The sequence below is a fragment of the Diadema setosum genome, chromosome 17 (assembly GCF_964275005.1).
Source record: "Diadema setosum chromosome 17, eeDiaSeto1, whole genome shotgun sequence".
In the NCBI taxonomy this organism is placed as follows: Eukaryota; Metazoa; Echinodermata; class Echinoidea; order Diadematoida; family Diadematidae; genus Diadema; species Diadema setosum.
Genome location: NC_092701.1, coordinates 6,313,203 through 6,334,551, shown reverse-complemented (window position 1 = coordinate 6,334,551; position 21,349 = coordinate 6,313,203). Strand labels below are relative to the sequence as shown.

The 21,349-nt window shown below is 36.4% G+C and overlaps 1 protein-coding gene across 1 annotated transcript in view; it reads right to left on the bottom strand.

Annotated features, from left to right (window-relative positions):
* Positions 1–15,129, bottom strand: part of LOC140240895 (complement factor B-like) — a 94,604-nt gene extending 79,475 nt beyond the window's left edge. The window contains exons 1-7 of the mRNA XM_072320673.1: positions 14,994–15,129; positions 9,877–9,969; positions 7,644–7,841; positions 6,743–6,925; positions 6,206–6,418; positions 4,970–5,052; positions 2,903–3,023 (exon numbers count right to left, since the gene is read on the bottom strand). Coding sequence (XP_072176774.1) covers positions 2,903–3,023; positions 4,970–5,052; positions 6,206–6,418; positions 6,743–6,925; positions 7,644–7,841; positions 9,877–9,937 — 859 coding nt within the window. The 5' untranslated portion in view covers positions 9,938–9,969; positions 14,994–15,129. The remainder of the gene's footprint in view (positions 1–2,902; positions 3,024–4,969; positions 5,053–6,205; positions 6,419–6,742; positions 6,926–7,643; positions 7,842–9,876; positions 9,970–14,993) is intronic.
* Between the last annotated feature and the right edge of the window lie 6,220 nt (positions 15,130–21,349).

Genomic DNA, 21,349 nt, shown 5'->3' with positions numbered 1-21,349 from the left:
ATAAAAATGTGATATGATAGCAACTCTTGCTGGGATGGCAATTGCCATGGTAACGACAAGAATCCAGCTTCCTGATTGGATGTTGCTATTGGAAGTTGCCATTTCAGGAAGAGTTGCTATCCTAATATCTATTATAAAATGGGGCCCTGGGGTCTCGCGCTCACTTGAATATCGCAAGTTCACCTTCCACACATTCTAGCAGACTATTACCCAAAGAAAATATATCAAATATTGCGCTTGGTGAGCTTTGGGGGACTCCCGGAAGGGTAATGTGGTATCTATTATGTCCAACTGGCAATATACTCTAAGAAAAATAAGTTTAACTTTGCACCTTTATACCAGTGTCACACTGGGAACACCAGACCAGAAAGGTGCAAAGTTGCATCATTAAAGGTGCGCCCATTGAAACACTGGTCTGAATGAAATGTGAAAAATTGCACCCGTAAAGGTCCTCACAGTACGACGCTGGTAAAAGGTGCAAAATTGAATCTACGTCTTTTCTTAAAGTGTAATATCTGCCAGGGTTATACAAAATTATACCATCCTCTTTCCAGAGGAAAATCAAAACGTGAAGACAGGCCCCAATCTTAGTCCTCTCTACAAGCTGTCCCCCCATTTTCCATAAACAACCTTTAAAGTACATTCATTCATGTATATTGTAATTTCTCAGAATATTTCTGGCTTTTGATAGTACATATTTTCTTTTCTTCGAAGATTCTCTTTTTTAAACGTTCTGGCCCAAGTTGTGTGTGTGTGTGGGGGGGGGGTGGGGGGAGCACCCGATGAACAAATTTGAAACTAGGGTCACCAATATACTAACGTAGCACAGTAAGTGCTCAAGAGAACGTATTATCATTTTTTTTTTTTAGTTTTTTTCTTTTTTCTTTTTTTTTTTTTGATGAGGAGCATGGGGACCATTTCTTTTTAATCCTCTATCACCCTACAGGGATGCTTCCTGTCAACGTTCGCGAAAATTCACCATGGGGTTTTCCAGAAGATGAAAAAGTAAAAATTGGGCACTAATTTAGACCCATCCCCCCCCCCCCCCATCGGATCTGTCATGAACACACCTAAAACTGCAGCTACCAATGCAACTCATATCGTATACGGTATATTAAAGCTCTACATCATCTTTTTTTGTTTGTTTTGTTCTAAAGAAGGAGATCACTATGTAAAGATACCTTGATGTTGGGGCTTTCAAGTTTGAGGAATTTTAAACCATTTATTGAACAAATTTAGATATTCCCTAAGAATTTTCACATTTTGTAAACAAAAAGTTACGCTTGACGGACGCCGGACGATGAATGATAACATTAGTTCACTTAAGCGTTTGGTTCAAGTGAGTTTAAAATCTTTCACTTGTATAATCGTTTGAAGTAATTTTAAGACAATCATGCAACATGTAATTTCAATTCTTTTACATACATATTCTAATACAGGATTTTTGAACAGGTATTTGAACATTCTAAAAAAAAATCGGTTCATCCGTTATTGCAGGCTACATGGAAAATCAGATCAAATAAAATAAGAATAAAAACGTAAGATGAAAATTATGTTTTCATTGTTTAAGAAGGATTCATAATCCAAATACAGTATTAGGAAAGGGGAAGAGATGTAGGGAGAGAGAGAGAAGGGCGGGGTGCATATAGGCCGAAAATGTGCCAGGGACTCAAATATTGCTCCACATTGTGTTCCTACTCACGAGTCAAGATTGCGGAAGAATTAGATATCATCATCAATTCGTGTTGAGGCTTTTCTCGGGGCCCTCCTTTCAACATATAAGTTGAACCTGACCTATTACTGCAATGCCTTTGATCTGGTTTTCCTTGGAACGATTCTCTTTGTATCTTGCCCAAATCACTCGAATTCAATTTACAGTGATTTGATTTTATTTGATTGAGTTGTTGTAGGCTTACTGTGGCCAAAAAAAAAAAAACCCAAACAAACATGCTTTACTCGAAAAGAACACTTACCGTACTTCTTGTTTGTATCAACAAGTAAATAAATCTTCAAGCAGTCAGGTTGATTCATAATCTTTAAACTGAAAGAAGATTGTATACTTCAGTTCGAATAATTACTGTTATCATGTTTGTTTTCTGTTCTTTGATGATTATAGGATTGTTTACGCCTGCAAGAACTCTGCCTTTACGTATATTCGCGATTCATGACCTATAGAATAAAGCACACATACCAGCTTTTCGACTTGTTGCCCTATGAAGAACCGGTAATGCTGACAATAGGCGTTTTCACATCAGCCCGATAAATATCCAAGCTCGAAGTATTTTTCGCGATTGCGAATTAGCGCGCTATTTCATTTTCTTATTCACATCAGCCCGAAGAGAATTAGGCCGATTTTTTTTTTTTCGAGCTAATTCGACAGCTGAGTATGTGCAAACAGCATCAGTAATGTGTGTGCCTTCTCAAAAATTCCTCGTGATTTGTGTGCAGTTTGCCTCGATCGATCGGGTCACACACGCTAGGCATGATGGGATGCATGGCGCTAATTTCTCGAGTCGTTTTCACATTATCAAATAGCGCGCTACTATCCCGCTATTTCAGAAATTTCCCGAGTTGGACTCGAGAAATTTTCTCGATCAGAGCGATACAATAAGTGCGTTAATTTGTGTTCACATTATAGAATAGCGCGCTATTTCGCTATCGGGTTAATTTCCCAAGTCAGAAAATACCGCGCTATTTCGAAACATCGGGCTGATGTGAAAACGCCTAATGTAATAACGTATTATGTTAGACAGATGACCACGCCCTTCTTCACCTGTTAGTCTTTCAGTTCTAGTGGTTTCGACATTCCCTTGGCTGACGACTTGTACGAAGGCTACATGTTGTGAGGCATAATGTTTATATGGCCAAGGATTTTTGGCCCGCAGCCCGCACAGCAACTTACCCACACAACTAGGCACACGATCGCTCCAATATCCGTCAACATCTCTGTTGTTGCGGGGGTTGCACACTTGCCAGCTCTTTCCCGCGAGACGATATCCACTATCGCATCGATAACTCACCGCCTGATCAGCAAATATTAAAGGGACATTCCAGACGATTTTCATAATTTCACATCATGTAGTACATAAATCAACAACTCCATGTATAGATTTGTGGAATTTATTGTGGTTCTTGAACAGAGAAACCAATGAATTGAAAATCTTTAACAAATTACACTGAACAGTGTTGATGACATCAGAGCCTCATCTATTTCAGAAATGTAGCAGTGTAATTCCATTACAATACCGCTTGTTCAACAAGTTCACCTGTGAAAAATCTATGCATGCCTTCTTCTTTTGTTCTGCTTCCTTGAGTCCCAACTCATGCATTCTTATGGTGAGGCTACTATGTCACCATCCTTGGTTCATTGCAATTTGTTACAAATTTTGAAAACATTCTCATTCCTCATCCCAATCACTAAAAATTCTGAAACTCTGTACTCAGTTTAACTAATTTATTGTTGTTCAAAATAATGCAAAAGTCTGAAAATCATCCGGAGGTCCCCTTTAAACTTTTCGTTTATATTGACGACTGGTTGATGTCTGAAACATTCCTTGTTGTTCTTTTTTTTCTGCTTCCTTGAGCCCCAACTCATGCATTCTTATGGTGACTCTGCCATGTCATCATCCTTGTTCATTGCAATTTGTTCTAAATTTTGAAAATATTCTTATTCTTCATCCCAATTATCACAAATGTTTAAACTCTGTCCTCAGTATAACTAATTTATAGTTGTTCAAACGAAAAAATCTGAAAATCATCCGGAGGTGTCCTTTAACATAAACTATGACAATGGGGATGTTATTGTACGAACAATGCCCGCTAAGCAAATTCGGGGTTCATTCGCACGGCAGTCATGCTGGTTTTTTAATTTACTGGGATAAGAATCTGTGATGTAAGGATTATTCCTGTATGGCCAGCACATCCATCTGACATCATACGCAATATTTAAACTGTGCCGCGTGTGCTCCGAGTTGCATTTTGCTGCCAAACATTACATTGTAATGTTAAGCACTGTGTTTGGTAGCGAAACTAAAACCAGGTACTTATTTTCAGCATACAAATGTATTTCAAAAATGAAAACACATCTTCAAACTGCAAGTATATTTTCACCAAACCAATTAACAGCAAGCCGAACCAGGCCCAACACACATGACAAAGGGCTTAATTTCTGAGAAGCGACCACTTCTACGAACATTGTAATACTTCAGAGACATGATGGGCGTGATGGAATGAAAGATGAATTAGGAGTGACAACTTGTTCAGCCTATCTAATCTGCTTACCTTGTGGCATATCGTAGTTTTGTGAAAACATTTCAAGATTAAAATTCCCTCTTTATACCATTCTTCATGTTCTTAAATCATGTCAGGCATACATGACACTTTTGCCATGATCATTAAGTAAAATTGTTTTACTGTTTTACCGATTTGAAAGCAGGTGGACATTTTCTTTGAAGGGGAATTAAAGACGATTTTCATAATCTTACATCATGCAGCACATAAATAGATAGTGTCAAATGTAGATTTTTGGAATTAATCTTTATATTGAGGTCCTTAAGCAGATAATCTGATAATCTGAAAAAACCCCAAACAAATTACACTGAACAAGGATTATGACATGGGAGACTCACATATTCCAGTAATATATTCAAGTAATTTTGTTCTACTTCCATGAGCACCCAATCCCGTATCCCTATGGTGCAGCTGCTTTATGTATCATCCTCGTTCACTGTGTTTTGTTTGAATTTTGAAATAATTCTTAATACTTATCCCGATCACTATAAATTCGGTTTAATTCTCTGTGCCAAGTACAATCAATAACTTTATAGATGTTCAGATTCAATAGTCTGAAAATCATCTTGAGAGCTACTTTAAAACCGATCATTCTGTTCTTTCAAGCTGAGTTTGCAAGTATATCTCTATATGACACCGTTTCATAATCTGGTTTTAATTCAAAATACAAAGTACCTACCTCTCCGACGAAGTACGTTCGGTTTTGGGCGTCGGATCTTCCGTGTGGTATGGGCTCAAGAGAAGGAGGCTGACAAGTGACCGCTTTTGGAATGAAAAGAAATTGTTACTCGAAGAAAGATGAATTGACCCTTGACCTTAGTGTAATAAGTGACAGTGTAATCTAAAGACGGTGGAAATCTCGATTTAAAAGTATTATTTTGCATTTGCAGATGGATAAACAGATATAATACTTTGAAATAGTTCTAAGACGTCAGTAAGTGATATGAATTTACAACGTGAACATTGTAATTAGTATAATTGATGGTAAGTATTGCTACACATACAATATACAATATCTATTTCTTCTCTTTTAATTCATGTTTGTGTCTTACTGATCATACCCTGGTGAAAGTTTTAATGCAACAATAGTTTATAGTATATATACCAAAGTAGGCTGTATAATAATGATGGCTCGGTCACAGTAAGTTCATATTAATGTATAGTTTGTTTGTTTTTCTTCTTCTTCTTTTTCTTCTTCTTTTTTATTACATAAAATTTGGCAACCTTACGTCATCATTCTGGTCTTATCTTCTATCCGTTCTCCGTTTCTTTTTCACAAACACTGATTACTCGGGGCTTACAGCCAAACAAGCTAGCTTTCATGTAGGTCCCGTCATACTTCTCTTTGATCAACCCCATTTCGATTTTGATTTTGACCAGTTATCATTACATGTAATTACAGTGTTATCACCATGTATATTGTTTGTTTTCTGCACATTGTTCACAAGGTAAAAGAACTTGTCTGGTTTCTGTTGTAATGTTCATAAATGAAAAGTATGAAAATAAATGAATTGAATGTGAGTGCGCTCCCATCATAGCACGGTTTTAACGAAGTTTCGGTTACAATGAAATAAAACTTCAGGCTGGAACTTTATCCGCTCTATATATTGTTTATTTGTTCGGTTATAACGAAATTTCGATATTACGAAAGAAAACTGACAGCAGTATAATCTTTCGTTATATCGAAATTTCGTTATAACGAAATTTCGTTGTAACCGAACAGTAAAGTGTATAATGATGCATACATGATAATTTTGGAACCTGAACGTTGATTTCGTTGTATAGTGAGAATTTCGTGATAACAGTGCATGGTCGTTGTAACGTGAGTGCATTGTACCATAGCTTCCGGTTTGACGATATGCAAATGTCAGGGACAGAAGGGAAGGGGAAGGGGGAGGGGGTGTCGTGTGCTTACCGAGGCATTCTGGGATTTCTCCTGTTGGTACCCATTCTCCGTCGTGGCAAGTCAGACTGTAGTCACGTGACGGCACAAAACCGATCGGGCATTCGGCAGCACACACGGAGTGCTCCGTGTACAGACCGCCGATGACGTGTCCGGTTCCAGCTCTCAAACTTGCTGTCAAGTTTTGGCCATCAACGATTTCCGGCGCCTGGCATGATGGGGGATCTATAAGAGTATGTCGCATCCAGTCAGTTTAAATTCAAGGGAACGAAAGATTGATGCTGGAGTCTTACACCCAATTTTAATTTTGCAAAATTTATGAATGATATAGGGCAAGACCAGTTTGATTTTTCCATGCCTTTCAGAGAAAATCTTGTCCCGTGTTGTTATTCATGTTGTGACACCATCACACTACCAAGAAATACCGACTGTATAATAAGGTATATCACGGGTTTTTTTTTACATACTTCTATACCAGCGTATACTAAACTTCCCTGAAGCAAAATTTGCGATCTTATTCATTAACAGAGATGATGATGGTGCACTCACGGACGCACTCCGGTTCATCGCCACCATAAGTCCATTCCCCAGTGGAGTTGCAGGTCGCCATCGCTCTTCCGAGAAGATAGAAACCTGGATTGCACCGATACACCGCTCGACCACCGGCCCACCTTCCTCGGACGCGCAGGAAGCCGTTTTCGATCTGTCTTGGTGGCGGGCAAATCGTTGGTGCTTTAGGAAACCAAGACAGAAAGCAGAATTACATTCGAAATATATGTATAAGCAAAAGGTAGGAGAAACGTTTAATGTGAAAGACTGTCATTACCAGGCAGTTCATTTCACATTCCTTAACTGGAAGGCTTCAAACTTCAAACTTGCTCTCGGCCAATCAGACATGTCAGATGTAAAGATTTCAGTAGCTTAATGCAGTTTGTCAGAAAAAAAAAACTATCTGAAAAGACCCTTCATGAAATGAGCCAAGTTTGCTGTTATTGCAGGGGAGGATCCAGTGCCCCACCCCCCCCCCCCATATTTCTGGTGCCACTTCCAGGTTTCATTTCTTCTTATTTCTGTTGTTTCAACAAACAATAAAGGGGTTGGTTCACCCCCTTCTGGATCAGCCACTGCATTGTCGACAATGAACACGACAAGTAACCTGTTCTATATTAAGCAAAGAAAGGGGGAGGACCTTCAACGTTCAATGGCCGAACATTTTTTTTTTTTTTTATAAAGTGATATTCACCAATATGGACGGAGAGTATATAATTTTAGGAATTGTCCTTTTTCAGCAAACTTACCTGGTTCACTGTCAATTGGTCATCCATGCGCGTTGTGGCTGTATGTCTTTTACTAACATAAGCAACGACACCGACAAAAAAAAAATAAATAATGCTAAGTACTTTGCAAAGTCTAAGACACCCCTAGAAGTCTGGAAAGTAGCAGGACAAACCTCGGCATACGGCTCTCCCGCTCCATTGCCCGTTGCGTTGACACTGGATGAATTCGTCTCCGTTGAGTTGCGTGTTAGGGTTGCACAGCACTTTCACAACGAAATTCACCGGCAGATATTCTTCGCCATAAAATGAGGAATTTTGGTACTCGTACCTGCCGTGAAGCAATGGCCTCGGTCGCAGACAGCTGGTGCCCTCTATTCAAATTAATTAAAAAACAAACATAAAATCAAGCTAAAAAAGAACCAAATATCTTAAAGGTACTGTTTACCATTGGGTAGGCAGTGATTTGATGCATATTATTGTGTATATAGGTCAGTTGTGTCACAAAAACGACATAGAAATATCCCAGTAAAGGCTAAGATATAAGGAGATATAACTATTTTTCTTATAAATCATAACTGTAGACGGTTTACTCAAGAAACAATTTCATCATAACTATTGTTCGCATTTTGCATAATTACCTAACATTGATTATACTGAATAACATTTTTACGTTGCTTGTTTCTCTCCCTAACTCACATTTTAGAATTATTTTGACGCACTGCGCTGGTTATTTTTTCCATCTGCAAATGGTAAATAATGCCTTTAAAGGGGCATTCCAGACGATTTTCATAATTTCACATCATGTAGTAAATAAATCAAAAGCTCCATGTATAGATTCTTGGAATTTGTTGTGGTCCTTGAGCAGAGAAACCAATAAATTGAAAATCTTAAACAAATTACACTGAACAGTGTTGATAACATCAGAGCCTCATATATTTCAGAAATGCAGAAGTGTAATTCCATTACAATACCACTTGCTCAACAAGTTCACCTGTGAAGAATCTATGCATGCCTTCTTCTTTTGTTCTGCTTCCGTGAGCCGCAACTCATGCATTCCTATGGTGAGGCTGCCATGTCATCATCCTTGTTCATTGCAATTTGTTACAAATTTTGAAAACATTCTCATTCCTCATCCCAATCACTATAAATTCTAAAACTCTGTACTCAGTTTAACTGATTTATATTTGTTCAAATGTAAAAGTCTGAAAATCATCCGGAGGTCCCCTTTAAGCTTTTGAGAGCATAGATGTCGGCCTAAATGACAGCATTATGACTGAACGATGGTTAAAGGCATAATTTACCATTTGCAGAAGAAACAAGATCCCAGCATTAGTGCTTTAAAATAGTTCTAAAATGTGAGTTAGGGATAAAAACAACCGCTGTAAAATTATGAATCCGTATAAAATCGATGTTAAGTATTGTTAAATACACAAAATGTGAACAATAGTTATATTAAAAATGTTTCCAGACTAAACCGTCTACAGATACGGTTTAATGAGAAAAATAATGATATCTCCTTATATTTTAGGTTTTATTGCAAAAGAAAAAAAAAGATTATATGGTAGGATGTTTTGTGATACAACAGACCTACACGTACGCATCAAATGTGATATCGTAAACATTTTTTAAATCACTGCTCCCAAAGGTAAACAGGACCTTTAAAACTATTAGACATGATATGCCCACCCCGTTAAGACCTGTGCATTTTTAATTTGTGTTGCGGTGTCTCGGTTTCACCACGCCTTTTTTTTCAGTGTGCTACTGTGTCACATCCACCATTTAGGAAATAACCATTTATGTGCTTTGAATACCAATTGAGTGTGTTGGACACACAAATCAAATCTCTTTGAACCCCCATCTCAACGAAAACTTATATGCCATCCCTTTAACCACATACTATTAAATATCAATAACAACATCATCATCAGCAGCAACAACAAAAACAACAAATCACGGAGGTAAATTCTATTCTGATAGGACGGAAAATTTGTTTGACTGAATTTTAGTTGTCCACAATTTTTTTAATTAAATTTGGCCAATATCTATGATTTAAGACTTCCACTAAGAGTTGGAAGAAAATATAAAAATATGCAACACTTAAAGGTAAATAGGTAAAGTTGAAAGCTAATTCAGTGTATATAAATAATGATTCGATGTAATCAGCATTCTTTTTTTTTATTGTGACACACTCTCCAAAGTCTCAGACACAGAAAAGATTGTCCTTTATCGGTTTCTATGGAATGCCATTTAGTTGAACGTTATCTCGTTGAGTAAGGCTTCTCAACGACTAAATGTCATTTCTTTGTGTGTATTTTTTTTCGTGTGAGTAAGAAATGATCAATCTATAAGCTTCAACTGTCCGAGTAAAATAAATGAAAACCTTTTTAACTTTTAGAGGAAACTCACCGACACCGTGCCCCAACGCCAGTGCGGCGAGCACCAGCAAGAGCGCCACGTACGTCCCCATATGTACAGGATGAAGATGCGATTCTCGTCCCGCTGGATGAAAGAATCGGTAAATTGGTCATTTTGATTTTTTTTTAATTGACATTATGTTCACAGAAACAAACAAATAGGAAAAATTGCAAGTAAATGTCTCGTTTGCAGAGGTCGAAGTTGTGATTTTGTATGCAAAAACAAGAACTACAATATCGAGGCAGCTGCCACTACTGTCGCTTGTCTGCAACACGAAAACAACACTAATACTTCTGTGCTTAAAGGTTGATCGAAGGCTAATTATTGTTTGCGAAGTGTATGGGGGTAATATTGAGCACTGTTACGTCAATTTGTGTTGTGTATATGAGCATTCCTTTCGTGTCGAAGTGACATGTTGATGTTTATTCGACAAATTATTGATTCCTGTCGCTATAGTAATACAAAAAAAAAAACATAATCGAAGAAGAGAAAGAGGAGGCAGAAGAAAAAAGTGTAGAACAAAGACTGACCTACTTTAATGCCATCATCATGCATTTTTTGAATACAAGGTAGTGCAACGTAAACAGTGAAATGTTGATACAAAAAATAAAGGTGTTTCAAGCAAAAGTTTTGGATCTTCTTTTTGTCTTCATACCTTTCATTGTTGTGACGAGCATTTTCGCTTTGAGAGGTAGTTTGCGAAATGCAAGGCTCAACGTTAGTCGTATATTGCCCGGCCACCTGGGTGGCAAAGTTGTGGGACAAAACGCTTCATGAAATGCCCCCATGGTGATAAGGGCCGGTGCCACAAGAAATAGATATCGGGCCATCACTCTAGGAGAAGTCATATGTTTTGGTATGAATGCGTATACATTGGTTTTATGTGTTTTTCTTATAAACTCCAAAATAGGGGAGAGTAAATTACGGCTCAGTGCTTGAGTGTTATTGCATGCATTATTGCAAAAAGAAAAAAGGTGTTCTCTTTTCTGACGGTTCATTAAAGGACAAGTTCACCTTCATAAACATAAGGATTGGGAAAATGTAGCAATATTAGTAGATCACATCAGTGAAAGTTTGAGGAAAATTGGACAATCGATGCAAAAGTTATGAATTTTAAAAATTTTTGTGTTGGAACCACTGGATGAGGAGACTTCTACGGCTCGTGATGTCATATGAGTACAACAGTATAAAGAAAATGTAAAGAAAATTCAACATATTTTCACTTTTTTCGCATAATAAAAGAGCACTTGACTTGCCTCTTTCTAAAGGCAATGGGAATAGTATTACCCATAACTTAGGTCAGTAACGAGTCAAGGGAATGTGTACTTTTTTCAAAAGATGAAATTTTGTGAAATTCTCTTTATATTTTCCTTATATTGTTGTACGCATGTGACATCATACACTTCAGTAGTCTTCTCATCCAGCGGTGACTGCACAAAAAAGTCAAAAATTCATAACTTTTGAACGGATTGTGCGATTTTCCTCAAACTTTAAATGATGTGTTCTACTACTATTGCTACATTCTCTCAATCCTTATGTTAATGAAGGTGAACTTGTCCTTTAATCAGAAAAGGTTCATTCTCCCGACGGTCATTCATCCGAAATATGAAAAGAAGGTGAGTAATAAAGGATCTTTGGAATTATCCGAAAATTACGTGAAAAAGTGAAAAGACTGACAGTGTTGGATTCATGAAAACAAATCAAATCACATGAATGAATTTTAAACATTTCGTTTTACATACATGAAATGACGAAGTCAGCTATCTCAGTACTGCAATAGGGAGCCTGTCAAAAAGAGAACTAACTGTGTATGACAACGAGGGCTATTGTTTTTTTTTTTTATTCGGTATTCGGATAAGGTATTAAAGTGCTATTTTGAGAATATCTTGTTTTGTAACTGGTCAAAAAAATATCAAAAATTCTTTAATAGGTTGTTATGTTTATGAATAGTTTTAATGGTGAGTATGCAGTATTGTAATTTGATTCTTCTATTATGACAATTCAATGTTGTGGCTATATAGCATTATCACTTGGGTGTAAAACAATCAGCATCCAGTACTGATAGCGCATTTTTTAATACTGCACCCCTTAATCTTTTGCATAAGTTGGTTTTGAACGGCTTGCCCATACATTGTACAACACCAATCAATGTGGTGAATATATTCCATTGCTCGAGGTATACGTTCAAGACGTTGACAAAATATGATCGTTCAGCAGTAAGTGTGAATGTGATATTACTTCCAGGTACTTAACAGCATTATCAGCAGTTTCTAATATCTCATCATCGTACGTTATTTTAGGTACCTCATTTATAATTTCCCCCTTTTTGAATAAAAAAAATACTTAAGTTTTTCCACATTGCGGATCACATGTTTTTATATGGCCTCTTACCTATAATCAAATTGAAATGATCTTGAAGATATATATATAAATGTACTTCTTGAATATAACATTGGAACCAATTATACCAACTTATAATGCCATAATGATGTTTTAAAGAATTTTATACTGTGAGGAATAACATCAAACGCTTTGTTTATGTTGAAGAACATTTTCCCTGTAAAGATGTAGCTTATTCATATTTTCCAACAAAATAATGATCTCCTCTTGTGTATGAATTGCACACGTTGCTGCAGAATGCGATGGCCTATAAACCAGACTACTGGAAAGATAGCAACGTGTTTGCCGTCGAGTATGAATATATACTGTCCATGTGCTACTTGTTGTAGTTTTGTTAATAAAATTGGCAGTATTGATACTTTGTCACATTGGTGTTACAGACACTATAGAAGTCTATTTTTTTTTTTTAACGACTGGAATTTGCAACGTTTGCCCTGATCGATAAATAATCAATGCCCATTTTTTTTCAGTATATATTGAGCTATTTATGTCTGACCAGTTCAAAAGATAGCTCTTTCAGTTCAAACTGTGTTTGCTTGGATCGATGTTTCCATAAAATTAAAGTATACATCTGAGGACGTGATGTTATTTCCACGTCTTTGGCACGGGTGCTGTTCGTTGTTCCGAAGGTTCGTTAATCCGAAACACACAATTCCCTATACCTAGAGGTTTGTTAATCCGAAAATGAAAAAGGGTTCGTTAATCCGAACATTTGTGGCGTTATTCCCAAGGTTCGTCATTCCGAAGATTTGTTAATCCTAAAATGAAATTCGGAAAACGAACCTTCGGAATAACGAATCTTCGGACTGAAGAGCCTTCGGAATAACGAACCTTCGGAATAACGAGCTGTAACCCTTTGGCACACATTGTCAAAGACCTTATTGAGTGTATTCACACTATACCATCGTTGGTCACTTTCTTATTGTGATGATTCTGGAGATTGTTTCACTTCTTTTCTTTGCTAAGAGGACGTTCACAGTTTTGTGAACATCATTATTACAATAGTAAATATGCTTCAAGGGCTTCTTTGTGATAATCTTGGTTTTAGACGTTTTGTATATATAGGTCACTGGCCCGAATTCGATGAAACTTGTACTTTCTCAATCAGATTCCAAATCTGTTTTTCTTAACAGATTTATAAAGATGTTATCCTTTATCACTAAATGGAACAAAACCACAGATAAAAACAAAACAAAACACAACAACATATAACATTAAATCAAAGCAAACCACATACCCACAACACTTATATTTCTGTACGCAGATCATATTCTGATTGTGTGATGATGGTAACGCGGTGCTGTCTTGCTGGGCTTATAGATCTCTGATATTTCTAACATTCTATGAATATGGTAAACTGAGTTCAGTTAATTCGCTCTGCGATATAACCCACTGCTATGTCTATTGAGCTACATATTTTGTTGACATTGGACCTACGAGTGCGACAAAAATTTCAAGAGCAAAAGCAATTCCATGTAACAAAAAAAAAAAAAAATGTTTATGATGTCTATATACCTATACCGGAGACTGTCATAATATTTCCATGAATATCATGACGTGTGTGAAATACGTACAATGTAAAACAGGAGTAAGAACAGAAATAAATTTACTAACTTAATTCGGTTATACTGCCTATTATTCGAAGTTTACGGTAATAACAGCTTTAGATATTACTGATCATGACAATGTGTGTTTGACAATAACGCTGAGAAGTTGATTGAAGTGTATGAATCATAGGGCTATTATTCTTACACTGGGTCACTTTTTACCGAATTTTTTTCTTTTTGTGTCGTATGCTTGGAAACATTTCATTTGAAAAGATTAAAAAATGCTATGCAATGATAATCCACAAACTTTGAGGCAGGTTATGGACATTTTTCCATTATTTATGTACAAACTGTAAGTATAATTGTGTTTATAGCTGGGCATAAATAATCTTTTGTAGTAACACCAAAGGTTCAAATCATGCATGAAGAGTTTGAATGCAAAAACAAGTTAACGCCATTCTTCCAAAAAAAAAAAATAAAGTAAGGCACCATTAGAGAAAAGTATTTTCAATTTGACAGTACTAATTACATTAAAGAAAAATCACCATTATTGAAGATATTATTAAAATCACCCCCATATTTCAGGTGCTTTTTGGCTGATTCAAGATCAGATATTTCGAGACGATAAATATTTACAATCACATTTTTTTTTAATTCAAACCCTTTCAGACCGTCATCAACAATGAATATTTCATACATCAACCAGTCATCAATATAAACGAAAAGCTTAATCCACACGGAAGACCACTTAGCACGCCATGTTTAAGGTCTCTCTCTCTCTACTTTACTCCCTGCCATCTATAACAATATTGTACAAACAATGTTATACCATTGTTTATGCTGCTTCATGTCTCGTAAAGATTGTAATATAAATTATTGCTGAAGTCTGTGTCGTTGTGGAAAATTATGCAAAATCACAAATAATAAAATGGTTTGATTTATGTTCAGCCTGTTATCAAGCACATAAAATCTCGTTATTAATATCTGCATCTATGCAGGTCATAATTTTGAATACCTTGGTATTACGTATATGTACTTGCGAATACAGGATATCTATGTTTACAAAGGAACATTCACTGGATATTTTCTAACACAGTACCGACTAGCTGGTAGCTTGCAAGATCAAAACTTCAAAAAGTGTATAACAAGGATCGCGCTTACCGAAGTATCAGTAGAAACAGAAGAATTGAGTCTTTATTTCAACAGAAATTCCGATGAAAATGTCCGTCTGATATCAACGATAGATATCAATAACTATTCCGAAGTCGGGAAGAGCGCGATGTGATCTGAATGGGTGAGAGCTAGTAGAAGAGTAAACCAAACTAGATTATCTCTAGCCTAGGCTAACTACATAACTCATGAACCCGGATGTTAACAAAAAATAACACACACAAAACCAAAACAACCTCTCTAGTTACTCATGCATACAAATACTTAGACGCACGAAGACGCACACACACGCACGCACGGACACACGCACATACGTTTGAAGTGTATACACAGACAATGACAGACACTTTTAATTTGGAACACCCCTAACTTCCCCGCATAAGCATTATCAACATACTCCTATTCTCGTAATACACTGTAATATTCGATAAACAATGGCTCACCTGCGAAACAGAGGACGGTATACTGTGAGAGTGCAAGTTTGCCTATATTGGGGGGGGGGGGGGGGGGCTGTATGTAGTGTATGCCTGCGCGCCCGGAAAGTTGGTGATGCGATGAAAATGTTTTCAAAATAAAAATGATAGGGATAATCCAGTTTCCGCTCTAAAAAGAAGGCCCTGCTGGTCATTGCTGTGTATAGTAATGCGTGTATCTGCCTGTGTGTGTGTGTGTGTGTGTGTGTGCGGGGGGGGGGGGGTGTCAATAATTGTGGCAGGAATGTGGTCACGATTGAGGGACTGCCGTGTCTCTTGTATATGAACAGCGGTGATATGCTTTGAACTGAATTGAATACTTGCATGTACAGTTCGACCTCGATTATCCGGCCATGTCGGGACCGGCGCTCATCCGGATAAGCGAAATGGCCGGATATGGGAGACACAATGTTAATGTATTATGTGTACATGTTTAGATGCCGTCCAAGCTGCCGTCCCAGTGCACTGGCAGCTAGGAAGGTAGCGTACCCAGCAACGGTGGTGTTTTCTGTGCTAGCCTGCGCAAAATTGTAGTCCCTTCTTCACAAAAATAAAGTATCAATTATCTTTATGTGAAAATCATACATGTTTTACCTCATTAGATATTGAGAAACCTATCATGCACATCTTTTGAAATTAGTGAAATAGATCCATGAAAAGATGATAAAGTCACTGTTTAACTTTTGCATTGATTGTCCGATTTTCCTCAAACTTTCCCTGATGTGTTAAAATAATTATATTTTCTTCCTGTTTTTGTCTCAATCTGTCTTGTCTTTTAGTCTTCCTTTATTAGTTTCGTCGTTCCAGTCTCGTTTAATGTTTATTCGCGTGTGTATGTGTGTCTGCTTGTTACTCTGTCTTCTTATGAAAGTGGGCTTCCAGACTTCTTTTCCTGACTTTTTCCCCAGCCTTTTCCCCTCTTTTTGCATCTGTTTATTTTTTCTATTTGACATTCTGAACCTGAGGGGCCAACATTCTACAAGCCTTGTCTTTTTAGTGGGTCTCTCCATTTTTCTATGTATTGCGTATTTTTATAGTCTATATAACTTCAGTCAATTTTCATCACAACGTATTTGTAACTCCAAGGTTCCACAATTATATTTTTCTCAATTTACTTAGTTTTGATTATGAAACCATATTCTCTGTTACCAAAGAAAGTGAAATGTTTATGTTCTTTTCGAAATGTGAAATAAAGTTTAAATTGAATTGAATTAAATTATCTAGTCTCCGGAAATTCGTTTATCTTTTCTTTTCTTTAAACCGAAATGTAATTGGGCTTAACTTTAAGCGTGACTAAAATACTTTTTATTTTCTATTTTTACAGGAAGTAGGTTGTTATAATGATTCCATTGTTTCTCTTGAATCTGTTTTTATATATTTTCAATCAAAATGTGCTTCATTAGTTCTTATTAATGTCTAAAACATAATCCTTATCAGTTTTGTACTGAAATTCTTTTGTGCATTTTGTCATCGATACATCTGTATTACATGTTACTATACATTTCTGTTTATTGCCACTGATTTATGTCACTGTTAATTGTGATAGAAACGTTATGTTTTGGTCCCTGTTTTCATTAAAATCGGCGTGCTGTCTTATCATTTTCCTGTAAAGCATAGTTGAAAGCCAATGGAAGCCAACAAATTTTTGGAAACTATACGCGTAATTCCACGTATATATGACTATAGATCTGGGTTCCCGACATCAGTCCATCTATTTGAAGCATTATTGTTTTATAACAATTGTCAGTTCGTTCTGACTTTTTTTTGTTTTCTTCACATTTGCAACCTATTCGGGGTTTTTTTTTTTTCCCAATAAGAAAACCCCACCCCCCTCGAAAAAGAAGAAGAAGAAGAAGAAGAAAAAAAAGAGATATGTTGCAAATCTATAGATCCTGTATTGTTGTATAGTTGGCATTTAGTTTGAGGATAGCGGATATCGGAACAAACAGCTTGAGTTTCGGAAGTAAAATGAGGTAGCAGGAAGCGAGGTATCAGAGGGGTTGTGGAAATTCAAACAATGGTGGACAAAACAAAGGGAAAAACCCCTGGATATTATGTACACGCTGAGTGATGAAACATATTCAAAGAGTGTGTTTTTTCTCGTACATGTTATATAGTCGTGATAGTCTATTAGCGGTATTCCTGAAAAAAAAAAAGTTCTCTGTTTAAAGTACTGTACACAGTACAGGCAAAAGTAGAAAACGAGTTTCCTTTACCTAAAAAAAAGAAGAAAGAAATGATAATAAGAATAAGGAAATGAGTGTACTGAATCGGAAAAATTCATTTCTTAAACAAAATTCGATGATCTTTGACCATCTAATTTGCATAAAGAATACTACTGCTCATATTCACCGAAAATTGCGATTTACCTGATAGATTTCCTCTAAATCTGTAAAACCAAGCTGACCAAATTAATTCTTAGTCTTTTATGTAATTCACTTTTTATGAATCAACATTTCTAATAAACATAATAGATAGTTTGTAGAACCTGTCTTCTATCAACATGGAAATAGTGCTCAGATATGCAAATAGGTATATCATCAGCACTGGAAGCCAAATTTCAAGCCTTCTTCTCCTTTTGCTTCTTTTTGCAAGACACTTTAATCTCCATGGGTGATGAAATGTCATGGAAATGATAGACGAGATAGTGCTCTTTGATATCCATAGTCACAAGGGTATACACATTCAAAAGTAAGCCTGTGGGCATTGCCCAGAGATACCCCGCGTTCACTGCAATAAAGATATGCATGTACTATAACCAGCACGTTGATTCATCCATTGCTACATGCCTTTAAAGAGTGGTTCCGGCTATATAGAAAGACACTTTTATTTTTCCAGAAATGCAAGGGAATCTACAGATGAAACCATTGTTATACAATAATGTACGTATCTAAATATTACGTAATGGTGCTCATTCAAAGGCAAAACCCCTTGGGAGGTGCTCAACGTTACCTCTATCGGAATCCTCATGGCTCGGTATATCATAATATAGGCCTACTTGGTCATGTACGAAACGGATTATACGAACTCGAATAGTAGGTTCTTAAGCGTAGGCCCTATGCTTTAATTTATAATAATAATAATAATTAAAAAAAAGATTTTTGCCGTCATTGATACGACGACGGTTTTATTTCCAATAAAATCCTTAAAAATTATACACAACACATTACTCTCCAATATGCAGTGACAATGCGTTCCAAGGCAACACAAGGCCTATATTATAGCTCTGGGACGTGCCCGAAGGTGCCCCACCCCTCCCCCCCCCCCACACCCACCCCCTCGCAATATAGAAAACACGTATAGCATATAGAATACTAAACATGTATACAAGTGTCCTACGCGGGTGCATGCCTTTGAAAAGATGTTCAGGCCGTATATATTATATATTTTTTTTTTCATGAAATGTGAATAAATTGGTAAAGGAGACATTGTTCTGCAATATCTACATAGTAGTTGAAGGGATGGCATTTTCCCCTATATATCCTTTCCACTTGGGCACTTGCAAAACATTATACCAATGCGAATAACAGTTGCTCTAGGGCATGGCGATATCAATCTTATACATGCCTTAAAAATGTTCCGACCGTTATAGCAAGAGGCTTAAGACTTTTATTTTCTTGAAAGGTCATGGAAATGATGGAAGAACATTCTTCTGCAATAGAGTGCAAAAGGTTGCAGATTCCTAGACAACTCTGGGAAGTGTTAAGCTATCCCGCTCCCATTTTACGACAATAGAAAATAATATGTAGCATTGATGCTACATGTTTTCTATAATGCCATGAATTGTCTTGCAGACAAACACTCGCACCCCAAAGAATGAAATGTTCACACGTCTATATGGATAGATATGGAGAAGAGATGGCAATTTCAGAAAGGAAAACATGACATTTTGAATGATACTTCCCCTGTATATCTGCAGAGTATGTTTTCATCTGCCATAAGTGTACATCGATACAGTACAAGAAATGCTCAAAGTAGAGGTCTAATTGTGCCCAAAGTAAAAACTGAAAGTGGCAGAAAGGCATTTTCTTTTGATGGTGCGATACTTTGGAATAGTTTTCCAAGTGACGTGAGAAATGCTCAAACAAAGCAAACATTTTGTACTCAGTTTCTAAAAAGTCGGCAATATTAAGATGATATATCGGTCATTATTATATACATGAACATTTGATATTTTGGTATATGTTTTTTCTCTTATTTTTCATAAGCTATATTGTATTGGTAATAGTATATTTTCTTTTTTGAAGATCATGCAAAAAATGTATTTTTTTCCTCTTAGCTCACTTATTTTTTGAGCGTTAGACTTGAAGTTACACACATGTGATTTCTACAAGTTTGCAGGAGTGCAGACCCACCTTTCGTAGTTGTCGGAGAGTATGTGTTGTGGTGACAGGTTTTGTTTTTATTTTCTGTTTTCTTTCTCTCTGTTTTGAAGGTCATTCAAATTGCCAGTGGATGTGATAGGCTTTCTGGTTAATTGTTGAACAATGTGTTGCCATGGTAACAGTACTTATTTTGAATGAAAAATTATATAAAAATTGTGGATTCGTTACTCATCATATGAGTTTTGAGTATTTGGTTGGAAATTTGACATATGTAACCATTATACGATTTAGATGTTTAAAATTTTTGTTTTGTTATTGTTGAAAAGTGTGCTGCCATGGTAACAGCATCATTTCAATGAAAATTGTAGAATAATATTTTTAGTTTTTGAGTATTTAATTTGGAATTTGGAATATGATATGATCGATGATATCATACTTGCGTAGACTTCATTTTTTCTCATGTTATGCATTGTGTTGCCATGGCAACAACGTTCTTACTGACAATCACAGAAATTGCCGATATTTTTTTTTTATTTGAGCATTCGACATGAGATATGATATACAGCTGTATATGTGAATGTCAGTGGGCAGTATATACGTATTTAATGTTGAGTAATATATTGTTGTGGCAATAATTTTGTTATTAATAAGAATATAACAAGATGGTTGCTGATTTTTTTCCCCATTTTTGGTGGGGGTATTAATCACTTTCAGGGACAGCTTTAATTTTTGATGAAATTTATGGTTAATTGTTTGGTTATAATAGATATGTAGGCCCACCATGATGTTATTGCTTGTTTGATTAGTAAGTGTGTAATTGTCAGTGTGTAGTTATTGTGTGACTGTATGTAAGGGACTCGGTGGAAGAACTGTACTTGTCCACATACAGTATGTTGTATTTGATGTATATGTCATTGTTTTGTCAATTGTAATGTTTGTTTGTGCAGGGCCCCCAGTAAGAACAGTACCTGCCTACTGATGGGGCTAACATTTTGAAAGAAGACTGAATAGATAAATAAATAAATAAATAGATAAATAAATAAATAAATGAAAGAAAGGATAACTTTGAACTCTTCCCAGGTTTTATATAACACTATGCACTGTAACTGTCTTTATTCCATGGGTCCATGCCTCAAAAAACTTGTTTTAGTCGCAGCCAATTCAGACACTTTTATCTGGGTAAGAGACAATGTACAATTTCATATACTAATACATAATCACAACACATTCAGAAAAAAAAAATCATTGTCAGCCTATCTAGAGTAGGGTCTATGGGCTTATAGACTCTTTAGCATCAAGACATCGCAAACCTATCGAGTTTATTATTTGTTTGTTTGTTAGTTTTTTGATTGTTTCTTTGTTTCTTTTTTTGGGTGGTCATTGTGATATAATGTGCAATACGCTAATGAAAGTAAAACAGTTTACTCTTAGAATTATTATCTAACGTGAGATAGTATAATGGCCGGCGGAACTGGAGGGGGAGGGGGTGGGGGCTCGGTCCCCCTCCTCTTTTTTTTTTTTTTTTTTGCACCATACAAAGGAATACATA